This window comes from Antechinus flavipes, chromosome 1 (assembly GCF_016432865.1).
Source record: "Antechinus flavipes isolate AdamAnt ecotype Samford, QLD, Australia chromosome 1, AdamAnt_v2, whole genome shotgun sequence".
NCBI lineage: Eukaryota > Metazoa > Chordata > Mammalia > Dasyuromorphia > Dasyuridae > Antechinus > Antechinus flavipes.
The window spans coordinates 206538587-206559491 of NC_067398.1; the positions used below are offsets into that span (position 1 = coordinate 206538587).

At 31.7% G+C, this 20905-nt stretch overlaps 1 protein-coding gene across 8 annotated transcripts in view; it reads right to left on the minus strand.

Annotated features, from left to right (window-relative positions):
* Positions 1–20905, minus strand: part of PAM (peptidylglycine alpha-amidating monooxygenase) — a 355927-nt gene that overhangs the window by 51235 nt on the left and 283787 nt on the right. For 6 of the 8 annotated variants that reach the window (XM_051995235.1, XM_051995226.1, XM_051995214.1 and 3 more), the window contains one exon: positions 6484–6801. The exons of the other annotated variants lie outside the window; for them this stretch is intronic. In XM_051995235.1, the coding sequence (XP_051851195.1) occupies positions 6484–6801 (318 nt within the window). The remainder of the gene's footprint in view (positions 1–6483; positions 6802–20905) is intronic. 8 annotated transcript variants of the gene reach the window in all.

The window sequence follows — 20905 nt, forward strand, 5'->3', positions numbered from 1 at the left end:
GGGTTCCTATTATGGATTTCCACGGCTAGACCAGTAGAACAGATATCTAACTAGAAAGTTTTCAACTATGGTCACAGCAATAGTTTGTTTTCTGGGGATCCCACCATGACTATGGAAAGGTTCATCATTAATAGACTAGCTACTTAGGGATGAAACTTTTGGTAAAGTAATCTATGTAATAAAAAATACAAAATGGCCCTAGGTTCTCTAAGGTTTCATTCTATTTTGGAAGCAATGATGATAGAGTTGCAGAAAAGGGTTAGAAGGTATGCAATATCATAATCTTTAGGCCATCTATGAATTTTGACAGATGTTATTACTCTGTTTGAGATTCTTGTAAAATAGACATTTTACCAGAGTAATTAAATGTATCACATAAATTAAACTAAAGGACAAAAAGAAGTTAGCTGCTACATGAAAGAATGGATGGCAGGTTCTCTTTAGAGAGGCAAATAAAAGGAAATGGAAAAGTTGCTTTGTTCACAAATCGAAAGGCAATAAGGAAACTCATTACATATGATCTCTGATCATCTTATATTGCATGATATTCTCATGATAAATATTTGCCAAAAAACGCATCATTGGTGCCAATATGTACTGCAGACAAAGAAACAAAGGAAATCTATTAAGAACTTAATAAAATACCACAACTGAAATGAACAAATACAGTAAACGTCAGTGATTTTAATGCAAAAGGGTATGGGCAAGGATTATGAAAAATATGTTGAAAATATTATTTGAATAAGAAATGAGAAAGATAAAAGACATGTGGACTCAACACAAGGATCTTTTTCTTTTTAAATATGCATATATATATATATATATATATATACATACATACATACACACACATAACTTTCTTTAAGATAAGAATACTGATTTCCAAATGACATCACATCATTAAGATAAAACATTACATCTTAACAGGAACTGACTTGTTACTTATATGGTAGTTACTTCTGATCATCTGTAGGTATAGTCAGAACACTTAGTTATTAGAAAAAAGAACAAAATCAATTCAAAGGTAGAAAAACAAAAGATACTAATGAAAGCAACTCCAACCTGATCAAATAAAATAATTGAAGTGTCTTTTTCCTCTTTCTGGGAAAATTATAAGTATTTCCTATTTAAGTTTAGTGAGAGCAAATCAATTACAATAATGAGGTCAAAAATATAAAAAAAATTTCTTGGAAAATTGCTAATCAATTTATCAAACCAAAAAAGGTATCCATGGTCAACAATGGTATGAGATACAAATTCATTTGTAAAATTTTACAGTAAAGGATATTAGATAGTCATAAGCAGAACTGTGTCAAAAAACAATGAAAAACAGTATAGAAAAAAAGAATTTGCTAAATGCTTGGCAAAAGATGCAATTAAAGTCATCCAAGGATAAAACTGGGAGAACAACAAATAGATAAAATTTGGGAAAGATTTGAAAGTTTTTTTTTTTTTTAATAATGCACCTTTTTCACCATCTAGAACAGTGGATACTACATTTTTGGATTCTGACATCAGTTCCACATGTACTTCTGGAGGAAATGGAGATGGCACTGAAGAAGAAAATAAGCATGAGAAAGAAAAGCATCTGCACAAATACACAAACACAAAGGTAAAATCAATGCTGAAAGGGAAACAACTTTTAGGGCAATAAGATCTGGTTAAGTATCTGAAGGAGGAGGAAAAATACTAAAGAATAAAAAAAAAGCTTTCAGACCTTAATATTACCCAAAATTAAAACTAGGAGAATACTAATCACTGTTTATTGAACCAAATATCTACTTTCCCAGATATATTAAATTTTTGTAAGCACAATCTATTTCTTCAATGGAAGTATTCTTGATGAAAACTGGCAAATTTTTGCAAAGAATTTTCTTCAGTTTTGCAAGCATATATTGGTTAAAAGTATGGCAAATTCAAGATACAACTATTTTAAATGATGGCTTTTAAAGTTTTTTTTCTTATTTGTTCATGCAAAAGGAAGCTTTAAGCAACTCCAGCAAAATGTCTTCTAGAAACATATCAAAATTATACAAGAATCCCTGAAAAGTATAACAGAGATAGTCTTGTTTTCAATTCTCCGATTATTGATTTGAATATCAATTAAGGCATAAAACAATAACATTCTAGCCAAAGATCTTCATTATTGTTATAGCAGAAATTCTTGATGGAATTCAAATCAAAAAGGGATTCTCCATATATTTCATGAGATTCTTCAGATTCTCCTATTTTCTGGTGGTAATGGACTAACTGCATCAAGTCCCCTCCAATTGTAATATACTGAATGAAATGCCTAACCAATCAAAATTGTTTGCTCTAACTTTCCAGAGTGTACAAATCTACTAGAAATAGATTATCCATTGTCTAGACTGCAATATGCAGTTGTTCTTACAATTTATGAACTCATCTATCAGTATATTATCTTGGATAGACACTGCAAATGATTAATATGTTGGATAAAGAATTGAACAGAAGAAGGATAGGTTGCATTGCCTTTGGGAAATTGCAATGTTCATTTCTTGATGTTTCTAAAATAAAGGCTATGTCTTAACATCAATATTTTCCTGATAATGTTGTATGGATGTAAGATATTGAAACTACAGTCTTCTTAAAAAAACCTGTAGCTGAAGATCACCCAAAGGGCAATGGCCAAATCCACAGTGGGTATAAGTTGAGGGAAACACACCATTAATAAATAATTATGCAAATGAAAATATGAAAGATGTCATCCAATTGCTTACTAAAAGAAATGATCAAAAAAAGATAGACTGATGATAAAATGAGAATGAAGGACAGTTCTTGTGGCCAACTGGCATCATCACCATGTCAAAAAAAAAACAACCATAAGATGAAGCACTTGAGAAAAATAAGTAGCCTGCCTGCAACAAATTTATGGGAGGACATGAAGAAATGCATAGGATGGTTAAGAATGGATGAATTACTATCTTTGTTGTTGGAAAGCAGATCACTGATCCTTGAAGATTATTGGTATATTAGTGCAGCATTGTATCATAGGCTAGCATACAAGAAATCCCTTTCTTCTTTAGGAAAACTTTGTCAATGAGGATAAAATTCTGAAAGGAAATAATACTTGCAAAAATGAAAAAAAAAATCTGACTCCACTTTTTGTGGAGGTCAGCACGTTCACCAGAATTATAAAGAAGAGCAAAACTGCAATTATCACCATTTCCAAAAAAGCAGAGATCACATTTTCGGTTGGTAGCTTTCTAGTTTATATTCCTTGGCAGATCTAGGACAGAATTTTCCAGGACTAACTTATAGATAACACTGTGACCTGGTGATTCCTGAAATTGTAACATGACTTTGGATTGAAACATAGCACCCCAGAACTGATCTTTACATCAGTTCTATGTTTAATATATTCATATAAATTCTCATAAAAGTATTTGTTTTACAGAGGCAGCAAGGCATAATGGGATAGAGAGGTTTAAAATCATGAAAACCTGGGTTCACATCTTAATTGAGAAATATAATTATTGTGGAAATAGTTGCATGTTACCCAAAGTATCTAGTGCTCCAGGCAACTTTATAAGACCGTGAAATACTTATGAGTTGGAAAGTTGTACTGGCAAAGAATGCGTCCTTATCAGGGTCAGAATATCCATATGAGGAATTCATATCATTCCTTTCCTAATAAAATCATAAATATGGGTCGTGTGTGCTCAATATACATATATAATTATCAATATTATATTTTAATCACATATGATACATCTTTGATACAAACATCCCTGTAAGTAAAACAGTTTGTGATATTGTTTGCCATTTTTAAAAGCTTTCAAAGTTGGGCAGTGAAATGAAGTCAGAATAAATAATTTCATGCAGAAATACATGATTATTTATTTTTTATAATCAAATTTCCTATTGCATGTTATGGTCACCTATCTTTCTATTAACTTGTTCAATATTCATTCAATTACAATGAAAAGGAATGTTTTGAAAATAAGATGTCCCTTTTGTTCCATATATAAATCATTTTACAAGGCAAGAGGAGTTTTAAGAGTTGGAAAATACTTTAAAAATAATTAAATCCAATCTCCTTATTTTAAATATGAAAAAAGAGAGGGTCGGAGAAGTACAATAACTTGTCCAAGGTCAAACAGGTAGGATTTGTTGTGACTCTTAATTCAATGATTTCTATTCTCTTACACTGCTATCTGCATTTATAAAAGTTTTATTTATGCAGAAAATCTATTTTCTGCATTTAAAATAATTACTATTATCATTCTTATTATTTTAGTTGTTTGGTCCAAAAATTTATGATTTATTTACAGTAACATAGGTAACCAAGTGACAAATCTTGGATTTGAACTCAGTTCTTCTTCTTTTCATGCTTTCTGTTCTAACTTTTTGGTTGACACTATGTGTCAAGAAAATAGTACTTTAAATCTTACCCTCTGAATTTATGCCAATTGTCAATTGTAATATTTTGAAATAGATGACAGAAAGAATTAAATAAAAGAAGCAGTAGACTTTTCTAAAGTTGTAATTCATGTCTCAGAGATATTCTTTGGGCAAATATCTGTACTCACCAAAGCTGATCTTTTGGCTGACATATTTCCATGTTATCATAGTTTTCTATACTCAAACCACTTAAAAGTGGGTTGCTTCTGCTTGAATTTGAACTGGTGTTAACTCAGAATGTTCCAAATACTTGGTTTAGGCCACTAGGCCATTCCCAAAAGACAAAGATTTGTTCCTTGCAAAATATACAATTATAATTTTTCAATAACAAACAGAAATCATATGAGTAATAAATAATTTATGGCTGCCAGCAAAGATTTATTTGGCAATGTCAGTCCATGTGAAAACAACATTGCCTTTTTAGTTTGCTTAGACAATGGCTCTGTATAAGTATCAATAATTTTTCAGACAGAATTTCGAAATGCTTTTTTTCTGACTTTTCAAATTAGTAACATGAAACACAATCAGTATCATAGAGACCACAATACAATTGAAGATATATATAATGCATCCATAGCTTGCTCTAATGGGAACCTGAAGGGAATAAGTTATTTCTCTAAGCATAAAATGTAGCAGGGTCAGAATTAAAGATAAAACTGATAGCTATTGATGAGCTTTATGTCCCTTCAGAAATAACTACTCAAATTTCCAATTAAGATAGTAATAGATAATGGAACTTTTAAGAGGTCAAAATTATAAAAAGAACTTATGGCCTACAAGCCAAATCAGATAAAAATGCTGACAATTCCTCTGAGAAGGATTTATGCATCTTTAAGAAATGGGTCTATAAACACAAAACATATTAGGAATTTGCTCACCAGATTATGTTTTATATTGCTTTTCATTTGGCATAATAGAAAAATGTTCATTTAAGGAAATTTTTCATATTAAAATTAAACTCAACAGACAAAAGTATAGATTAAATATTTTTTGGTTATATAGTTATTATGATTTTTAAAAATATTTAAATGTAAGCATATAATTTACGATAAATATAATTAAGCAGTATATGGTATACTTGTTTTTATGAATACTTATATAAAAGCATATGGTAATATATATATATAAAAAAGTATAAAGTCATGTATATTAAAGATACTCAAATATAATATGTATTATAAATAGCTATAATATAATTCAATTAGACCATAAACATGACAATCTCTTTGGATAATATTTGAGAGGTTTAATTTTTCTTCCTTATATGATTATACCTGTTTTGTGGTAATTTATATTTATCACTTTAATTTCTTAATGTATATGAAAAATATTTCAGTTTTTCATATGATTAAAATAGAATTAAAAATTAAACAATGTGAATCTTTAGCTATAGATGATGTCCTTATTAAGGGTACCAAAATGTAGTATAAATAATTAGAACTAAAGACTACATTTTTGTTTATTTTATGTGTTTTTGTTTTTGACAAAAATAAAACACTTAGTTTTAAAGTATTTTTAAAAAATCATTTCTTTGAATACTAACTTTCTTGATTCAAAATTCATTTTCCCTTCACATAGCTAGTATCTTGAATGGATTTTGAATGGTATATTTAAGTGATTCAGATTCAAATTTTATCATGACATCATCAAAGTAGTAGATATTATGTAGAAATACTTCATAGATGTTTATATCAATATTATATTTTAGTTTAGTATATGTAAATAATATATTTCTATTTATTATACTATAGTATATATAAGTGATATATTTTTATAGATAGAAATATATACAGATACAAATATTGTATGTCTAATTATATAGTCTAATTGAATTATCATATGATATTAGATAAGAAAGAGAATAAGAGAGCATAAGAAATGTGCCAAAGATAGGGAAAGGAGTGATGAAAGGATTCTGCTTCCAATAATTGGGGCTTCCTTTTAAATTTTTTTTGATAAATTATTTTATCCAACTTTATCCAAGTTGTTATTCCCTTCAGATTTCGTTAATGAAACTCTTATTAGTATTACAGTGCTTATAAGATGCCCTAAACCCACCTCCTGAGTGTTCTGTTTCCTGGGTACCCTCGGCACGTAGGGGCTGTTGTAATGAGAAAGGTTTGTTCTCTTGTGGTTTCAAAGTAGATTCTAGTCTGTGGAATTTGTGAATTCTGTCTCTGACAAGAATGGCATTGTCCCTCACATTATGGTCGGCTCCCTCCCTGGGACCAGACCAATCAAGGTCCTTCTTTTGTACTACATTAGCAATTTCAGCTACCAGATCTGATTCTGCCTTTTCTGTAGGATTATACTTATGCACATGAACAACATCTTCCCTTTCTCCTAGCAGCTTGGAAATGAGGGAATAGAAATCACCTGCACAGGAAAGAGAAAAGATAAAAAAGGAGGGAAAAACAAGATTATGATAAGGTTGAAAAGTTTCCCAAAATTTCAGCAAAGAAAAAAAGAGCAGTTCTATGAAACACCTTGTCTCATCTTATTTTTTAATTATCAAAGAGAAAATTTTCCCAGTCTTTCATACATTTCATACATTAAAAAATGATAATTAAGAACAAGAAAAATATAACTTATAACATATACATTGACAGTTTGATTTTTGCTATTTTGGAGATTACAAACAATGGACTGTATTACTTCTAAGAAAATATTTATAAGGATAAAATAGTGTATGCATAATTATAAAGCAAATTTCAGTAAAGATATTTACAGTAGATGAATTAATTGGAAGTTGAAGCCCAAAGTCTTAAAAAGAAATCAATCTCAAAGAATAATTTCTGATTATTTGAAATCATTCCTTAAGGAAAATAATATTAAAGTGTAAAATAATGGAAAATTAAACTACTTTTTGGATAGGTATAGATCAGTTTCCATAAAACAGGCCACAGAAGTCCAAATTGTTTGTACTTGTGAAAGAAAGCATTTACCTTTATATTTTGTTAGTTCCATTGATTTTGAATAAAGCTGGTATTCAAGAATATTGATTTTTAAGAAAAAACACTCTAAACTAGCTAATTGTAATTATTTCCCAATGATCTGTCTAGGGCTCTTTTCTTTTCACTCTTTACTCACCTGGTTGCTTGATCAGCTCTACTGGGATTCAAAAGTTTCCAAAATCTCTATCATTACTCTTAGTATTTCTCTTGAAATATAGTTAGTCATTACCAATTGCCTATGTAGGTATCTTTATCTGGATTTTCCATTAGTCTTATAATAATAATAATGAAAGCTAATAATAACAGACATTTATATAGTACCTACTATGTTGCAGACTAAGTACTTTACAACTATTATTTCATTTGAATCTTACAATAATCCTGGGATTATTATTATTATCTTCATTTTATACATTATTATTATTATTATCCTCATTTTATATTATTGTTATTAGTTTCATTTTACAAATTATTTTCCTCATTTTATAAATGACGAAACTGAGGCAAACAGAAGTTAAGGGACTTGCTTATAATCAATCTGAGGATGGATTTGAATTTAGTTCTTCCCCACTCCAGGCCTGGCACTTTATCCACTGAACCATCTAGATGACTCATTTATCTCAAACTCAACATGTCCGAAACAGAATTTACTCTATTTTCCTTGTACTTATCCTTCTTTAAAATGTCTCTGTTTCTATTGCAAAGACTGTCATCCTTATAGTCATGGAGTTTCACAACCTTAGAACCAGAATTGATTCTTCTTACTCATTTTCTCACGCTTTTGCTGATTCTGCTCATCTTTTGCATTCACAGTTTTACCTTGTTCAGATCCTGATAACTTGGCACCTGGATAATTAAATTGCACGACTTTTGTTGTTGGTTTTCCAGCTTCATATCTCTGCCTTCTCCAGTCCACACAGCAAACCTTCCTAAGTCAGGCATTTAAAGCCCTCTATACTCTGGTTATCACCTTTTTTTCAAATCTCTGAAGGTTGCTTTGAACCATTTTCTTCTAGACACATTGGCTGACTGGCTATTTCCTGAACACAAAACACTCTTATTAAATTCATGAGTCCCTCTTTTGTATGAGAGCTGAAGCTTAAGTGTTTTTCATATAAAACCATTCCCGATATTCCTCTCTACTCTCCTGCGATTTATAAGCCCCTTGAAGACAGGGACCGTTTCATTTTTTCTTTATGTCACCACGAATTATTATAATACCTTGTACTTTACTTTAATAGGCAAATAATAAATATTTGTTAAAGTCAATTGAAATACTTTCAAAGGGGAGATTTTTTTTTTACCTAGGGAAAGAAATCTCTAAAATGATTCCAAATTTAAAAAGTTAATATTTCTACTGCTTATAGTAAAATTTTTGAATGGAACAAAGGGAAACGTAGTATTTACTATACATTAATTAACTTAAATACTAGTGCAATTTACGATGATTTTTGAACCTATCACAAATTTGTGCCTCAAAATCCATTTAAGGCATCAGCTACATGAAGGGGGAACAAATTATGAGCAAGGAAAGCTGGTGTACACGGAAAATAATTTTTAGGAAAAACACTTTAAACCTAATTATGTCTTGTTTTTGTCAAAAATAAAAACACTTCTAATTTCTGACATACATCTTAGTGTCCCTCATGAAGAAATCACTTACAACTAAGAATTCAGCTTGTTTAATTTTTAATTACATTTATATTTCTATATGATAAAAAAGCTGAAGCATCTTTCATATACATTAAGAAATGAAAGTGATAAATAGCTATTAAATATAGACTACCACAAAATAGTGTTATTGAGAAATTGGTATAAGGAAAAAAATTAAACCTCTCTAAAATGATCCAAGAAATTCTGCTATGTTTATAGTCTTGGTTCAGTGAATTGAATTAGGATTTCTAGCGTTGCTTTTGGAAGGAGCCTATCCCAAGTGAAATCTTCTGTCAAAAATTAATTACCAAAATAATAGGGCCAATTTTAGCAAAATGAACAAAGTAAATTATAGCTCAACCAATCTGTAACTTGTTAATATGAGTTTTTTCTGCCCAATACAGTACCCTAAGACACTGTGCATTTAATCAAACAAAAGTGTTTTGTATATTGGAAGATTTTAAATGAAAATATGAGACCAACAATTTTTTTTATTTCAACAGTTGAATAGAGTGTAAAAAACTCAGAAAAATGAGCCAACTCAGAATTAACTTAAAATCTATCAGTGTCCAATCATTTAAAAAAAATAGACAATTTGCTAAGAAAAGAGGCAGTGTAGTACACTGGCTTTCGAATGAGGGAACCTTCAATCAGATTATTCCTCTGGTATTTATACTACCTGTGTGATTCTTGGATAATCATTTAACCTCCTTGGACCTTCCAAGGTTTCCTCTTCTGTTCAAGGAGTAGTTTGGAATAATGACTTCTAAGATTCCTTCCAGCTCCATATCTCTGATCCTAAGATTTCATTTGTAATAAGGATAGAAAAAAACAAAAAGCTAGATCCAGTAAATATATGGCTCAACTTTATCAATCAATCTATAACTGAAATGAGTTTTTTGACTAAAATTTACAGTTATCTCATCTGCCCCTTCCATTAACATTATAAACAATTCCCATACTTTCAGCAAATGTCATTCCTGTCCAAGTACAATGACGCTATCTCTAGCATTAAACATGTAGGGGAGGGTTGTTTGGAAATTTTAGGAGTAGTAGTTGAGAAGTGAAAAAAAAAAAAAACAGGGTGATCAACTTGCATCTGACTTTGATAAATTCTCTACATCAGGTCTTACAGATTTAGACTAAATCATCCTGGATTTCCTTATTGAGAAAATTTGCTTATTTTTGTTCATAGAGAAACCAAGCCATGTCCATAAACTTCAAACTTAATATTTACTTAATACAAATGCATAAAAATAATTTTTCATAGTATCTGGTACATAGTATGTACTCAGCAAAAAGTTGAGTTGAAGATTAGAGCAGTTCAATTTTCTCATGCTTACTGAAAACAATTTACTTCACCAGAGTTAACATATTAAATCCTAGATATCTACAATTTGATTTTTTTATATTCTCTATTTCTGTCCATAGTTCCATTATCCTTCTAGTCTCCCAATCTCAAAACCTTTGTGTTTTATTCAACTTTTCAGTTTTCATACCTCCACATAGCCAATCTCTTATCAAATCTTGCACTTTCACAACATCCCTTACATCTGACCTCTTCTTTCTACTTACATAGCTATCACTTTAGTTCACGTCCATCTTATCTCTCACCTAGATTACAACAATCTCATAATTTGTCTGCCTGCTTGAAATCTTTACTCCAGTAATTCCTCCACATTTTTACCATGTTTCCTTAAACACATATCAGACCACATGAGTCTCCTAGCCTCCCAACTCCAATGTTGGAGTATTGTCTCTAGAAAAAAATATTAAATCCTCTATGTAACTTTTAAAGCTCTATACAATCTGCCCCCTAATCTCTCTTTACAGCTTTATTGGATATTATTGCCTCTTCTGCATTGTGTGATTCAATCCCATTAACCTTGTGTCCCTCCTAAGTAATACTACCTGTTTCAATTCCATGCCCTTGCATTGACTCTCCCCCTGCCATAAATGTATCTTAAGTTGTATCTTCAATATGAAGCCTTTTCTGATTTTCTCATCTGTTAGATCTCCCTTCAAACTACCATTTCTTTATTTTGTATTTATTCTATATATGCTTACATATGCCCTTGTCACCATGCCCATCGGGATGTAAGCATCTCGGGAGTAAGGATTGTTTCATCATCCAGCTGTGTATCCCCAGTGTGACAGATTATTGAAAGATAGACATAGTCTAATATTAGATTTACAATTGAAGAGTTGTAGGTTTTTTGCCTTTTTTTTTGCTGATGAAATTAGAGTTAAGTGACTTGCCCAGGGTCACACAGCCAAGAAGTATTAAGTATCTGAGACTATATTAGAACTCAGGTCCTCTTGACTTTATCCACTGCACAAACTTTATGCTTTTTGATAAAGGATGCCAGGGCTTCTGAGCTCTAGTGCTGTAGTCTTCAATAATCTAGAATCACTACAGTCCAAATTGAAGGATTAGACAAAGACTTTAGAGGAAATAAAATATGTTTTGAATTGAGGGTTTTTTGGGGGTATTTCATATTTTGAATTTGTGATTTCACTTCTGTAGGGAACTCCTACTGAAAAAACTCACCATACCAATGCAAATCAACTTCTTTTCTACAATGTACACTTTTAGAGAATTGTATAAGACTGTGAAGGGTTAAGTGGTTTGCCTAAATCACCTTATGATAAGGCAGAGATGCAGTTTGACCCCAGTTTTCCTGACTCTGACTATGCATGAAGACTGAGGTATAGTCCTTCATAATATGTTCACTAGATAATATTCTATTAGAAATACCAAAAAAAAATTCATCTGGAAGAACAAAAGGTCAAGAATATCAAGGGAATTGATGGAAAAAATATAAAGGATGGTGCTCCAGATAGGGTCACAAAGAGTCAGATATGACTGAAATGATACAACATTTACCTATTACCAACACTATATATACAAAATATTGGTTATATGTATATATGTATGTGTGTATGATTTGAAAACTTTTAAAACAGGACCCTCATGAATTTCGCAAGAAATACAAATGAGGTAGATCTAATTTTTTGTTGTTGTTCAAGGACAAGATTTATTTAAACTAACCAGAATGAATTTTTTTCTTCTCAATGTAAAGGGTCCAGACATAAAATGAGAGAGAGGATGCTCTACTGTGGTGAAAGGTCTTATGTATATTACTTGTATGGGGATCCCTCTCTGGGAGCCTGACAGTTTGACAAATGATTGCCTATGTCTACTTGTTCTGTTCTTAGGAAACAAATCCCAAAGCTGTCATTCAGTCAGCCTTCCATTGCCTTGGGGGAATATTTAGAGCTAGATTTGATAAATAATTTTAATAAGTAAAAATTGGTTTGCTTCTCATAAATCATATCAAGCCAGTAGATTTTCAGGGAATGAGTATATAAACAAGAAGTATATATTATTTTAAAATTGCAGTGTGATGAAATAAGAACAGAAAGCCAATAAAATAATTTGTAGTCTATTTTAGAATCATCAGTGTCTAAAATACACAATTAATTACAGACAAAAAGGATTGTGTATTTTAAGTGCTAAAACAAGACTTTTTATTTTATGTATAATGGAAAAATTGCTACTTTGTTCTTTTAAGGCCAGTTATAGTCTTTTTAACACATAAGCTCATTTCTCTAGTTCTGCTTCTTTGATAAAGTACATCAATAGTAATTCAGTTTTGTTAGCATAAAATGACTACAAAATTATTCAGTGTTAGAGGACCTGTGAGAGGACCTTTGAAGTATCAGAGATCATGGTGCATTCTCCCTCTACAAATTATAATGTCATATTCTCCATCTTGGGAATATGCTGACCTTTGTGTAGAAAGATTGATTATAACAGCTTACAAAGACTACAACAGAAAGGGGTGTAGAGCAAACTGAATAAAACATGTCAAAGATCTCTTCATACCAAGGAGAGCCCCAAAGGCCAATGTTCAATATAGTGAAGAATAAATGGTGATTATTAGAGATTTCAAACTACTATATTCTAGCTCAAGTTTTTTTTTAAACATATACCTTTAAAAAACAGGAATTTTGCATCTGCATCTTGAATTAATACCAAAGGGAAACATAAAGACACAGAATTATCAAGTATTGTTTTGGGGATTTTCTTTTGTCTGCTTTTATAACATTTTCTTGATGTCAGCAAATTCACTGCACTGGTTCACACGCTCACTGATTTATTAAGTTTACAGAGAGGAAAAACTATTCCTGAGAGTAGGCAAAAGGGCAACTTTTATTTGCTTTGATATTCTAGGAATGTCCAACCCTAATTTGTAATTTCTTAGTCCATAGGTGGCTTGATTTAAGGCAACAAAGTATAGTGTAGAGTTTTTCAAAATGAGACATGCCCCTTCCAAGGGAATACAATCAGCAGTGGTCAAAATTATAGGATTTTCTTCAGTACAGGTTTCACATAAATGTATCATCAACCAATTATTAAGTATTTATTATGGGCTCCCATACTGTGGGCCCCCAATTAGTTGATATCCACTTTTTAAAAAAATAAAAAAGTCAAGAAAGAAAGATTAACAGAGAATATAATTCTACTGGTGGGAAGGGGCAAAATTGGAGTGTATCCAAAATTTGGAGCCGCCAGTGATAGTCTGGTGGGCTCATTCCACATCTAGCCACAGGGAAAAAGGTCTGCAATTCATTCTTTTCATTTGCAACCTTTATCTGAGGCTCTCCACCAGGGACCCTTGCAATGTCATCCTCTGTGGGCAGGACATATAGAGACTGCTTATCTAGTCAGTCACTTCTCTCTTAGGCCCTATAATATTAATCCGTTGTCCTCCCAGGTCTTTTATTTCACAGCGCTCTCTTCATCCCTACTTTCCTTCTCCTCAGTAAGGGAAGTTCCAGGATCAGCTCCACCCCAGTGCTAGAGATTGAAGACTTAGTCTTCACTTTAGCCTTGGTTGTTGTTGCCCCTGATAGTTGGGGCAATAATTCTATTCATTTCTTCAACCCCTCCTTCCCTTGAAAAAAAGCTTTATCTAATAGTTCATCTGTGTTATATTTTTATATGCAAAAAAAAGATAATCAGAGAAAGCTTACTTAATGTTGTCTAAATCTAGAATGTAATTTCCCAAGGCAGGAACTGTTTTAGCTTTGCATCCCCAACACCTGGCACAGTACCTGGAACATAGTAAGCACTTAATAAATACATGCTGATTGACTGATATTTGAAAATCCACAAGTATAGAGTAATATAGTATTATCTGCCCATTGGTGAAAAACATGCATTTTGAGATACTTCTTGGCACTGTTTAAATAGTAATATATTATAATAATATATTATATAATTATAATTACGGCCAAACTACTAACAATACAGGCTGAAACTCCAGATAGTCCAAGAAAGACAAAGTTTCTGCCTTCCTTGAATCTTCAAGAGATACACTTAATAAATGCTTATTGATTTACTGTCTGATATGTAGGGGAACTTACATAGGGCACATATATTCATAGGTAAAATGTGTAGGGAATATGTGTGTCCAGGTCACATACATGGAGATCTACCCTACTACATATAAGACTTGCTGCTCATATCTTTTATGTCATCATTACCTTATTCCTATTGTTTTCCACTGTACATATATGTGTATATATTCATATATGTGTATGTATATTTGTAAGTATATATGTATGTGTGCACATATCTATAGTATCTCTGCCAGATCTCACTCTATTGGGCTTGCTCTTATGCAGGAATTCAGATCATGAATAAACATAATACAACTTTTGTTCTTTATTTTACCATGAGGCTCCCACTGTGAGCTAATGACTACCTGTGTTGAAGCATCAGTCTCTGGACCTCTGGGAAATTTACAGATTAATGTTTATCAGAGTCTAGTCAAGGACATGAGAACAGGTGCTTTCTCTATGAGAAAAGATCCAATAATTTGTAAAATCAGCAATCTGATCAGTCAAAATGTCGCTACCTTTCTCTCTCCCTCCTCATGCCTTCCTCAACCAGCTCTAATGCTCTATCCTAAAGTTAGATCCCAAGATCTATGGTAGTAATAGATTAATATCTCTGCTTCCCCAATAATCACTCTTCTAGAATTCCTGGGGAGTCTGGGAAGTCTCACAGACATATAAGTGAAGAGAATTTTTCTTTCTAAAAAGAGTAAATGTGGGAAATTATTATTGTTTTTCTCTGATCCTTTTTTTTTCTCCAAGTTGTCTTAATACTAGATATTGAGAAAAAACTTATCTCAAGACAGACTTGGGAATGAAAACATATTATCTGTGGCTCCCTCCTAGCCTCAATCATCTGTAAAAAAAAATAATAACTGTCAATAAATCTCTTTTGAACTTCTAAGTTTTATGCATGAGCTTTCTTTTTTCTTTCCTGCCATAGACAGTGATTTTACCACAAAATTTACCATAAAAAGACATGCATTTGATCCTAAATGTTACAAGTAGAATGGGGTGGAGAATTTGTAGTACAAGAAGAAATGAGTAGAATTAGAAGAACAATTTATATGATAAGAGCAATATTGTAAAGACAAACCACATTTGTTGTAAACTTTGAAAGACTTGGGAACTCTGATTAATCTTATGATCAACCACAATTCCAAAGAGGAAAAAATGAAACATGTTGCCTTCTCCTGAAAAGCAATGGGCTCAGAACTCATATGGAGACTATTCTTTTTTTTTTCCTGGATGTGGTCAATCTGTTTTGCTTGACTATATTGTTTATAACAGGGGCTTTATTTTTCTTGCTTTCTCAATGGAGCTTGGGAAGGAAAGTGAGGAGACAAGGCAGATTTTCACTTGAAATAAAATAAAATTTAACTTAATAAAAAAAAAAAATGCTACAGAACCAGAAAAATAGCACTAATTCACATCATGGGATAGGAGTGCTGACATATGGAGTACACAATGGTCAATAGTTTTGGGAATAAAAATCCAGCGACTTCATTTTTTTCATACCTGTAATTTCAACTACATACTAAGGAAATTGCTTATGGCAGGTGCAATATATGAAGCATTTTAGTATTAGCCCTAACTTTTGTTTTTAGACCATGGAGTATATTGTTCATTTCTCTATATCCTTTGTGGAGTGACTGCAGTTCAAAGAAAGAATACTGTATTTCAAATCAAATAACCTATGTTTAAATCATAACACATATACTACATGTTTTAAAATTTAATTTTTAGAACTGAAAAAAAATGTTAACTTTAGGCAATGCCTTTTCCTTCTCCAGGCCTCAATTTCTTTATCTATCACATAGACTAAATGATTCCTAAATTTCTTTTTAATTCTAAGTCTAAGGTTCTACAATCCTAAGGACAAACCTCATAGAAGGGAGCTAAAGAAATTTAGGAGGAAGCCCCAAGATCTCCTCTAGACTTTTGAAGAGATTCTTTTTGCGGATGTCCTTCCAGCTTTTTGAGGATTTGAGATTCAAATGAGGCCAAAAATCACCATCATAGGGTGAGTGATCTTCATAGACAAAGCATGTTATTCCAGATTTCTTCAGAGGAAGAAAGTTTAGAAGTACTTAATTGGTGATACTTTTTCAAAAGAGAGAGCTGATATACTATTTCAAATTTCTGATTACTACTATCACCACCATCACTACTACTCCTACTACTTTTTTTTTTTTAATGAAAAAAAAGCATTGGTCCAATTTTCCCACTCATTCTTCTTTCTACTTCTAGGGACAAATGCATGTCAAAGTGAGTGATTTTATGATAAATCAGCATCTGTGTCAGAAAAGCTCACCTAGATCATAAACAATGGAATTCTCAGGCCTTCTAAATTAATCCAGGGAGTCCTATAGGCCAGTGGCAACTTGGGAGGGGCATTGTGTTAGCCCATGGGAAACATTTATATCTATACTTTTTCCTGTGATATTTACTTAAACACAAATTGGGCTGTGTTTATAACATTTCTCTCTGTGGATATCAGTACTTGCTGATGTAGAAACCACAGAGGATCAATGTATTTAGTAACTGGAAGGACACAAAATGCCCATTATCTGTAGTATGAAGATAAGTTCTAAACAATATCTTTTTTTTATTTGTAGTCAAATCATATTACTTTCTGATATACTTTTAAGATTAAAATTCCATCTTCCATTCAGCTGCTAAAGTGATTTTCTTAAAGCACAGTTTCATGATATTCTCTCATTTGATCTCCAAGATCAAATGCAAAATCCTCTATTCAAAGCCCTCCATAGGGCTTTGTTTTCCTTCTTCCCATCATCCCTTACCTTTTCCCAATATTTTTACACCGTACTCCTTGTTGTGTACTTTTCAATCCAAATGATATTGACTTTATTGTTCCTTGAGTAATATACTCTATGTCTTGGCTCAGGGCATTTTTTCTGACTATTCCCTTTGCTGGATTGATTTCCTTCATTTTAATCTCTAGGTTTCTTCTATTTCCTTTAAGTCCCAATTAAAATCCTTCATTCTAGAGGAAGCTTTTCTCAATCCTATCAATACTAGATCCTTCCCTTCTTGATTATTTCCCATTTATTCTATACACAGCTTTTGATATGGTTGCTCACTTGTCTTCCTCATTAGATTATAAGCTCCTACTGTCTTTGCCTTTCTTCCTATGCAGAGCATTTTAAATGGAGTTTGGTACATGGTAGATGTTTAACATGCTTACTGAATGAATGACCAAACAGTTTGAGATTCAAATAACAGAAACATTCTAATGTCCAAGGAATTTTAACCTTCTCAGAACTTGTTTATAAATTATAAAAAATTAGATGCAATTACTGGAAGGAAAAAAAAATGTTCAAAAGCATTTTAGGCAATGTACAACCAAACCTTTTAAAAGTCTATTATTCAGAAAAGAGCAAGGATAAAAATCTACCAATTGAGATTTCACTTTATATAAAAGAAATTTTCTTTGATATCAGTTTTCTAGAAGTTCTGATATTTTACAACTAATTGAAAATGGGAAGCTCAGTGAAGCTTCTGTTTGCATTGAAACACAATGATGGTGATGTAGCTGTCAAATACAGTCTTATACCAAATGATCTGTATATAACTATTGCTCCTAGGGAATTCTCATATAGCAGCTACTTTTTAATGGCACACATTTTGCTGTCTTTATACAGCACTAAATTAACTTGTTTTGTGTCTGTATATGTTTCAGTCAGATTACTGTGAATATTTTTCATATCATTACAGTTAGTAATGATTTTTATGGCTAAAACAAATTGCTTCTAATTCTAGCAATTTTAAGTCATTAAGTTGATACTTGTCTTTTAAAATTCATACCCATTGGGCATTAGAGCCAATAGACTTTTCATTGGTTAAACTTGTACATATATACAAATATACATGTATATTTATGCTCATGCATACATAACTATGCATATTACAATCATTTTAAGAAAAGTTTACTGAATAAGCTGCTGCAAAAATTGCAATACTAAAATGTTTAGATTTTTTAAAATGCCTTTATCTTTTATGTTTTGACAGTTCAAAAAGGACAGTTTCTTTGATAGTAAAGACAATGCTATGATAAGCATAAAATTAATAATGATCTTTAAAAAAAAATGAAATGTTGTGCAAAAAATATACTGACTGGGGCAGCTAGATGGTGCAGTGGATAAAGTGCTGGCCCTGAAGTCAGGAGGACCTGAGTTAAAATCTGAATTCAGACACTTAATACTTCCTAGCTGTGTGACCCTGGGCAAGTCACTTAACTCTAATTACCTCCCCAAAAACTACATAAATAAATAAATAAATATAAGATTTAGAAAAACATATGGACTATCAATAACTAACTAAAGTTTCTAAATAACCATAATTAAATTAATTTCAATGCTTAAAGTACCAAAACCAATTTTTTAGATACATCTTTTAAGTTCTATCAGGATTTTTTTTTCTAGTCTCATTGTGTACGCATTCTTTTCTTCTGGTGTTATATTTGCTTTTTCAATTATATTGTTTCATGAGATAGGATTATCTAGGGGATAATAAGTACCTGTGTAGTCAGAAATAGCTGAGTTTTTGACACATCTGCATTGTATAACCAGAGGCAAGAAAGTTAATCTCTCAATTTTCTACACAGCTTTCTAAGACCATAAATTACAAATGACTTGCTAACCTGCATCAGTGGAGAGTGTTTTCATATCAGGAGTTTCCTAAACTAATGAAATCCCCCAACCAGACCATTTTTCTTCTCCTTACCTGCCCAGATAATGCCTGCCTAAATTATTAAGGTCTTTCCATATTTCTTTTTATTCTTCACACTTAGTTTTAACTAAATCATAGCATTCTGTTTCATTAAAGTACTCCAGTTTAAATAAATGTCATCCACTTCTTGGAATTTGATTACTTTTAGATTTTTACCTATAAAATCTTTACACTGAAAGCTCTTTTTTGTTGTTCTTAATAACTTTTCCAGAATATTGTTCCAGTAATGAGGTTATGGCATAAAAGGGTTAGCTGATTTTTGAATTACCATATGGTCAGATTGTTCTCCTAAACCAATTGGGAAATTTCATATTTTACCACTCATGAATGAGTGTACCTTTTTTTCTCCACAATCTTTATTTTTGCAGTTTCAATTATTTTTGAGAATTTGGATCTGATGGACAGAAGCAGCTATACCCAAAGCAAGAACACTGGGAAATGAATATAAACTATTTGCATTTTTGTTTTTCTTCCTGGGTTATTTGTACCTTCTGAATCCAATTCTCCCTGTATCTAGGATATACTGTATCCTATTCAACATGTAAAGGACTGCTTTCCATCTGGGGGAGGGGGTGGAGGGAGGGAGGGGAAAAATCGGAACAGAAGTGAATGCAAGGGATAATGATGTAAAAAATTACCCTGGCATGGGTTCTATCAATAAAAAAATTATTCAAATAGCTTAAAAAAAGAGAGAGAGAGAGAGAGAATTTGGATCTGAGTTGTACCTCACAGTTGTTTAAATTTATATCTCTTTAAAAACTGGTAAGGTTGAGTACTTTAAAATGATAATAAACAATTTGTATTTTCCCCTTTGAAATTATTTGTTCATATTTTTGACCCTTAAATATTGTGAACTAGAACTTTATGACTATATAGATTTTAACAATTACATTTTTATTTGTTTTCATGAATATTTTTGCCTATCTTTAATTTTCTTTTCCTCATTATATAATTTTATGTTTATACCCTATTCTGATGTCTTTTCATAGTATAGAGGTGACCCTTGAACCAAAAGACCAAAAGCTTTGGAAGATCCAGATCTTATTCTGTAAAGGCTTCAACTATGGTCCTGACAATGCCTGTTTCCTGTGGATTGTCCTAAATGAAGGCAGGGAGACTGGTTACTTGGTGATAAATTCTTCCCCCAGGCCAACTCATGTAAAAAGCAAAACTACAAAATGATCCTGTGTAGCTTCCTTTGAATTTTGCAGCAATGGTGACAGAAATATGGAAAAAAGAGCAGAGGATTACTGGATGATAGGGGCTGTTATAGATGGGGTATAGTAATGGACCACTGGAATAAGTACCCATGATATAGATCCATTGGAGTAAATTTTTTTTCCTAACATTACTTCTATTTGCTAATTAACAGTAATAATTAAAATAGTTTCACAATTAACATACTTAGTTTATTCCATTTTCTTCCACCTTTCATATTATTTTTACTCTAATGTAATATCTTTGTTATATTCTTACTCTAAAACTTCAACAAACACATTATATTTGTTATTTTTTTAAGTTAAAGATTAAGTTAGATACTTTTTATAATACCGAGGAAAAATATCATTTACTCATTCACGATAAGGTTCTGGATTCTCTAAGTCTTTGATAGTAAAGTGCAGTCTTTGGCAGGCTCCATCCTAATAAGCTTTGAGAATAGTCCCAGTAACAGATCAAGTCTGTTTTCTGAAGAAGCACAGGTTTGATACTTTTAG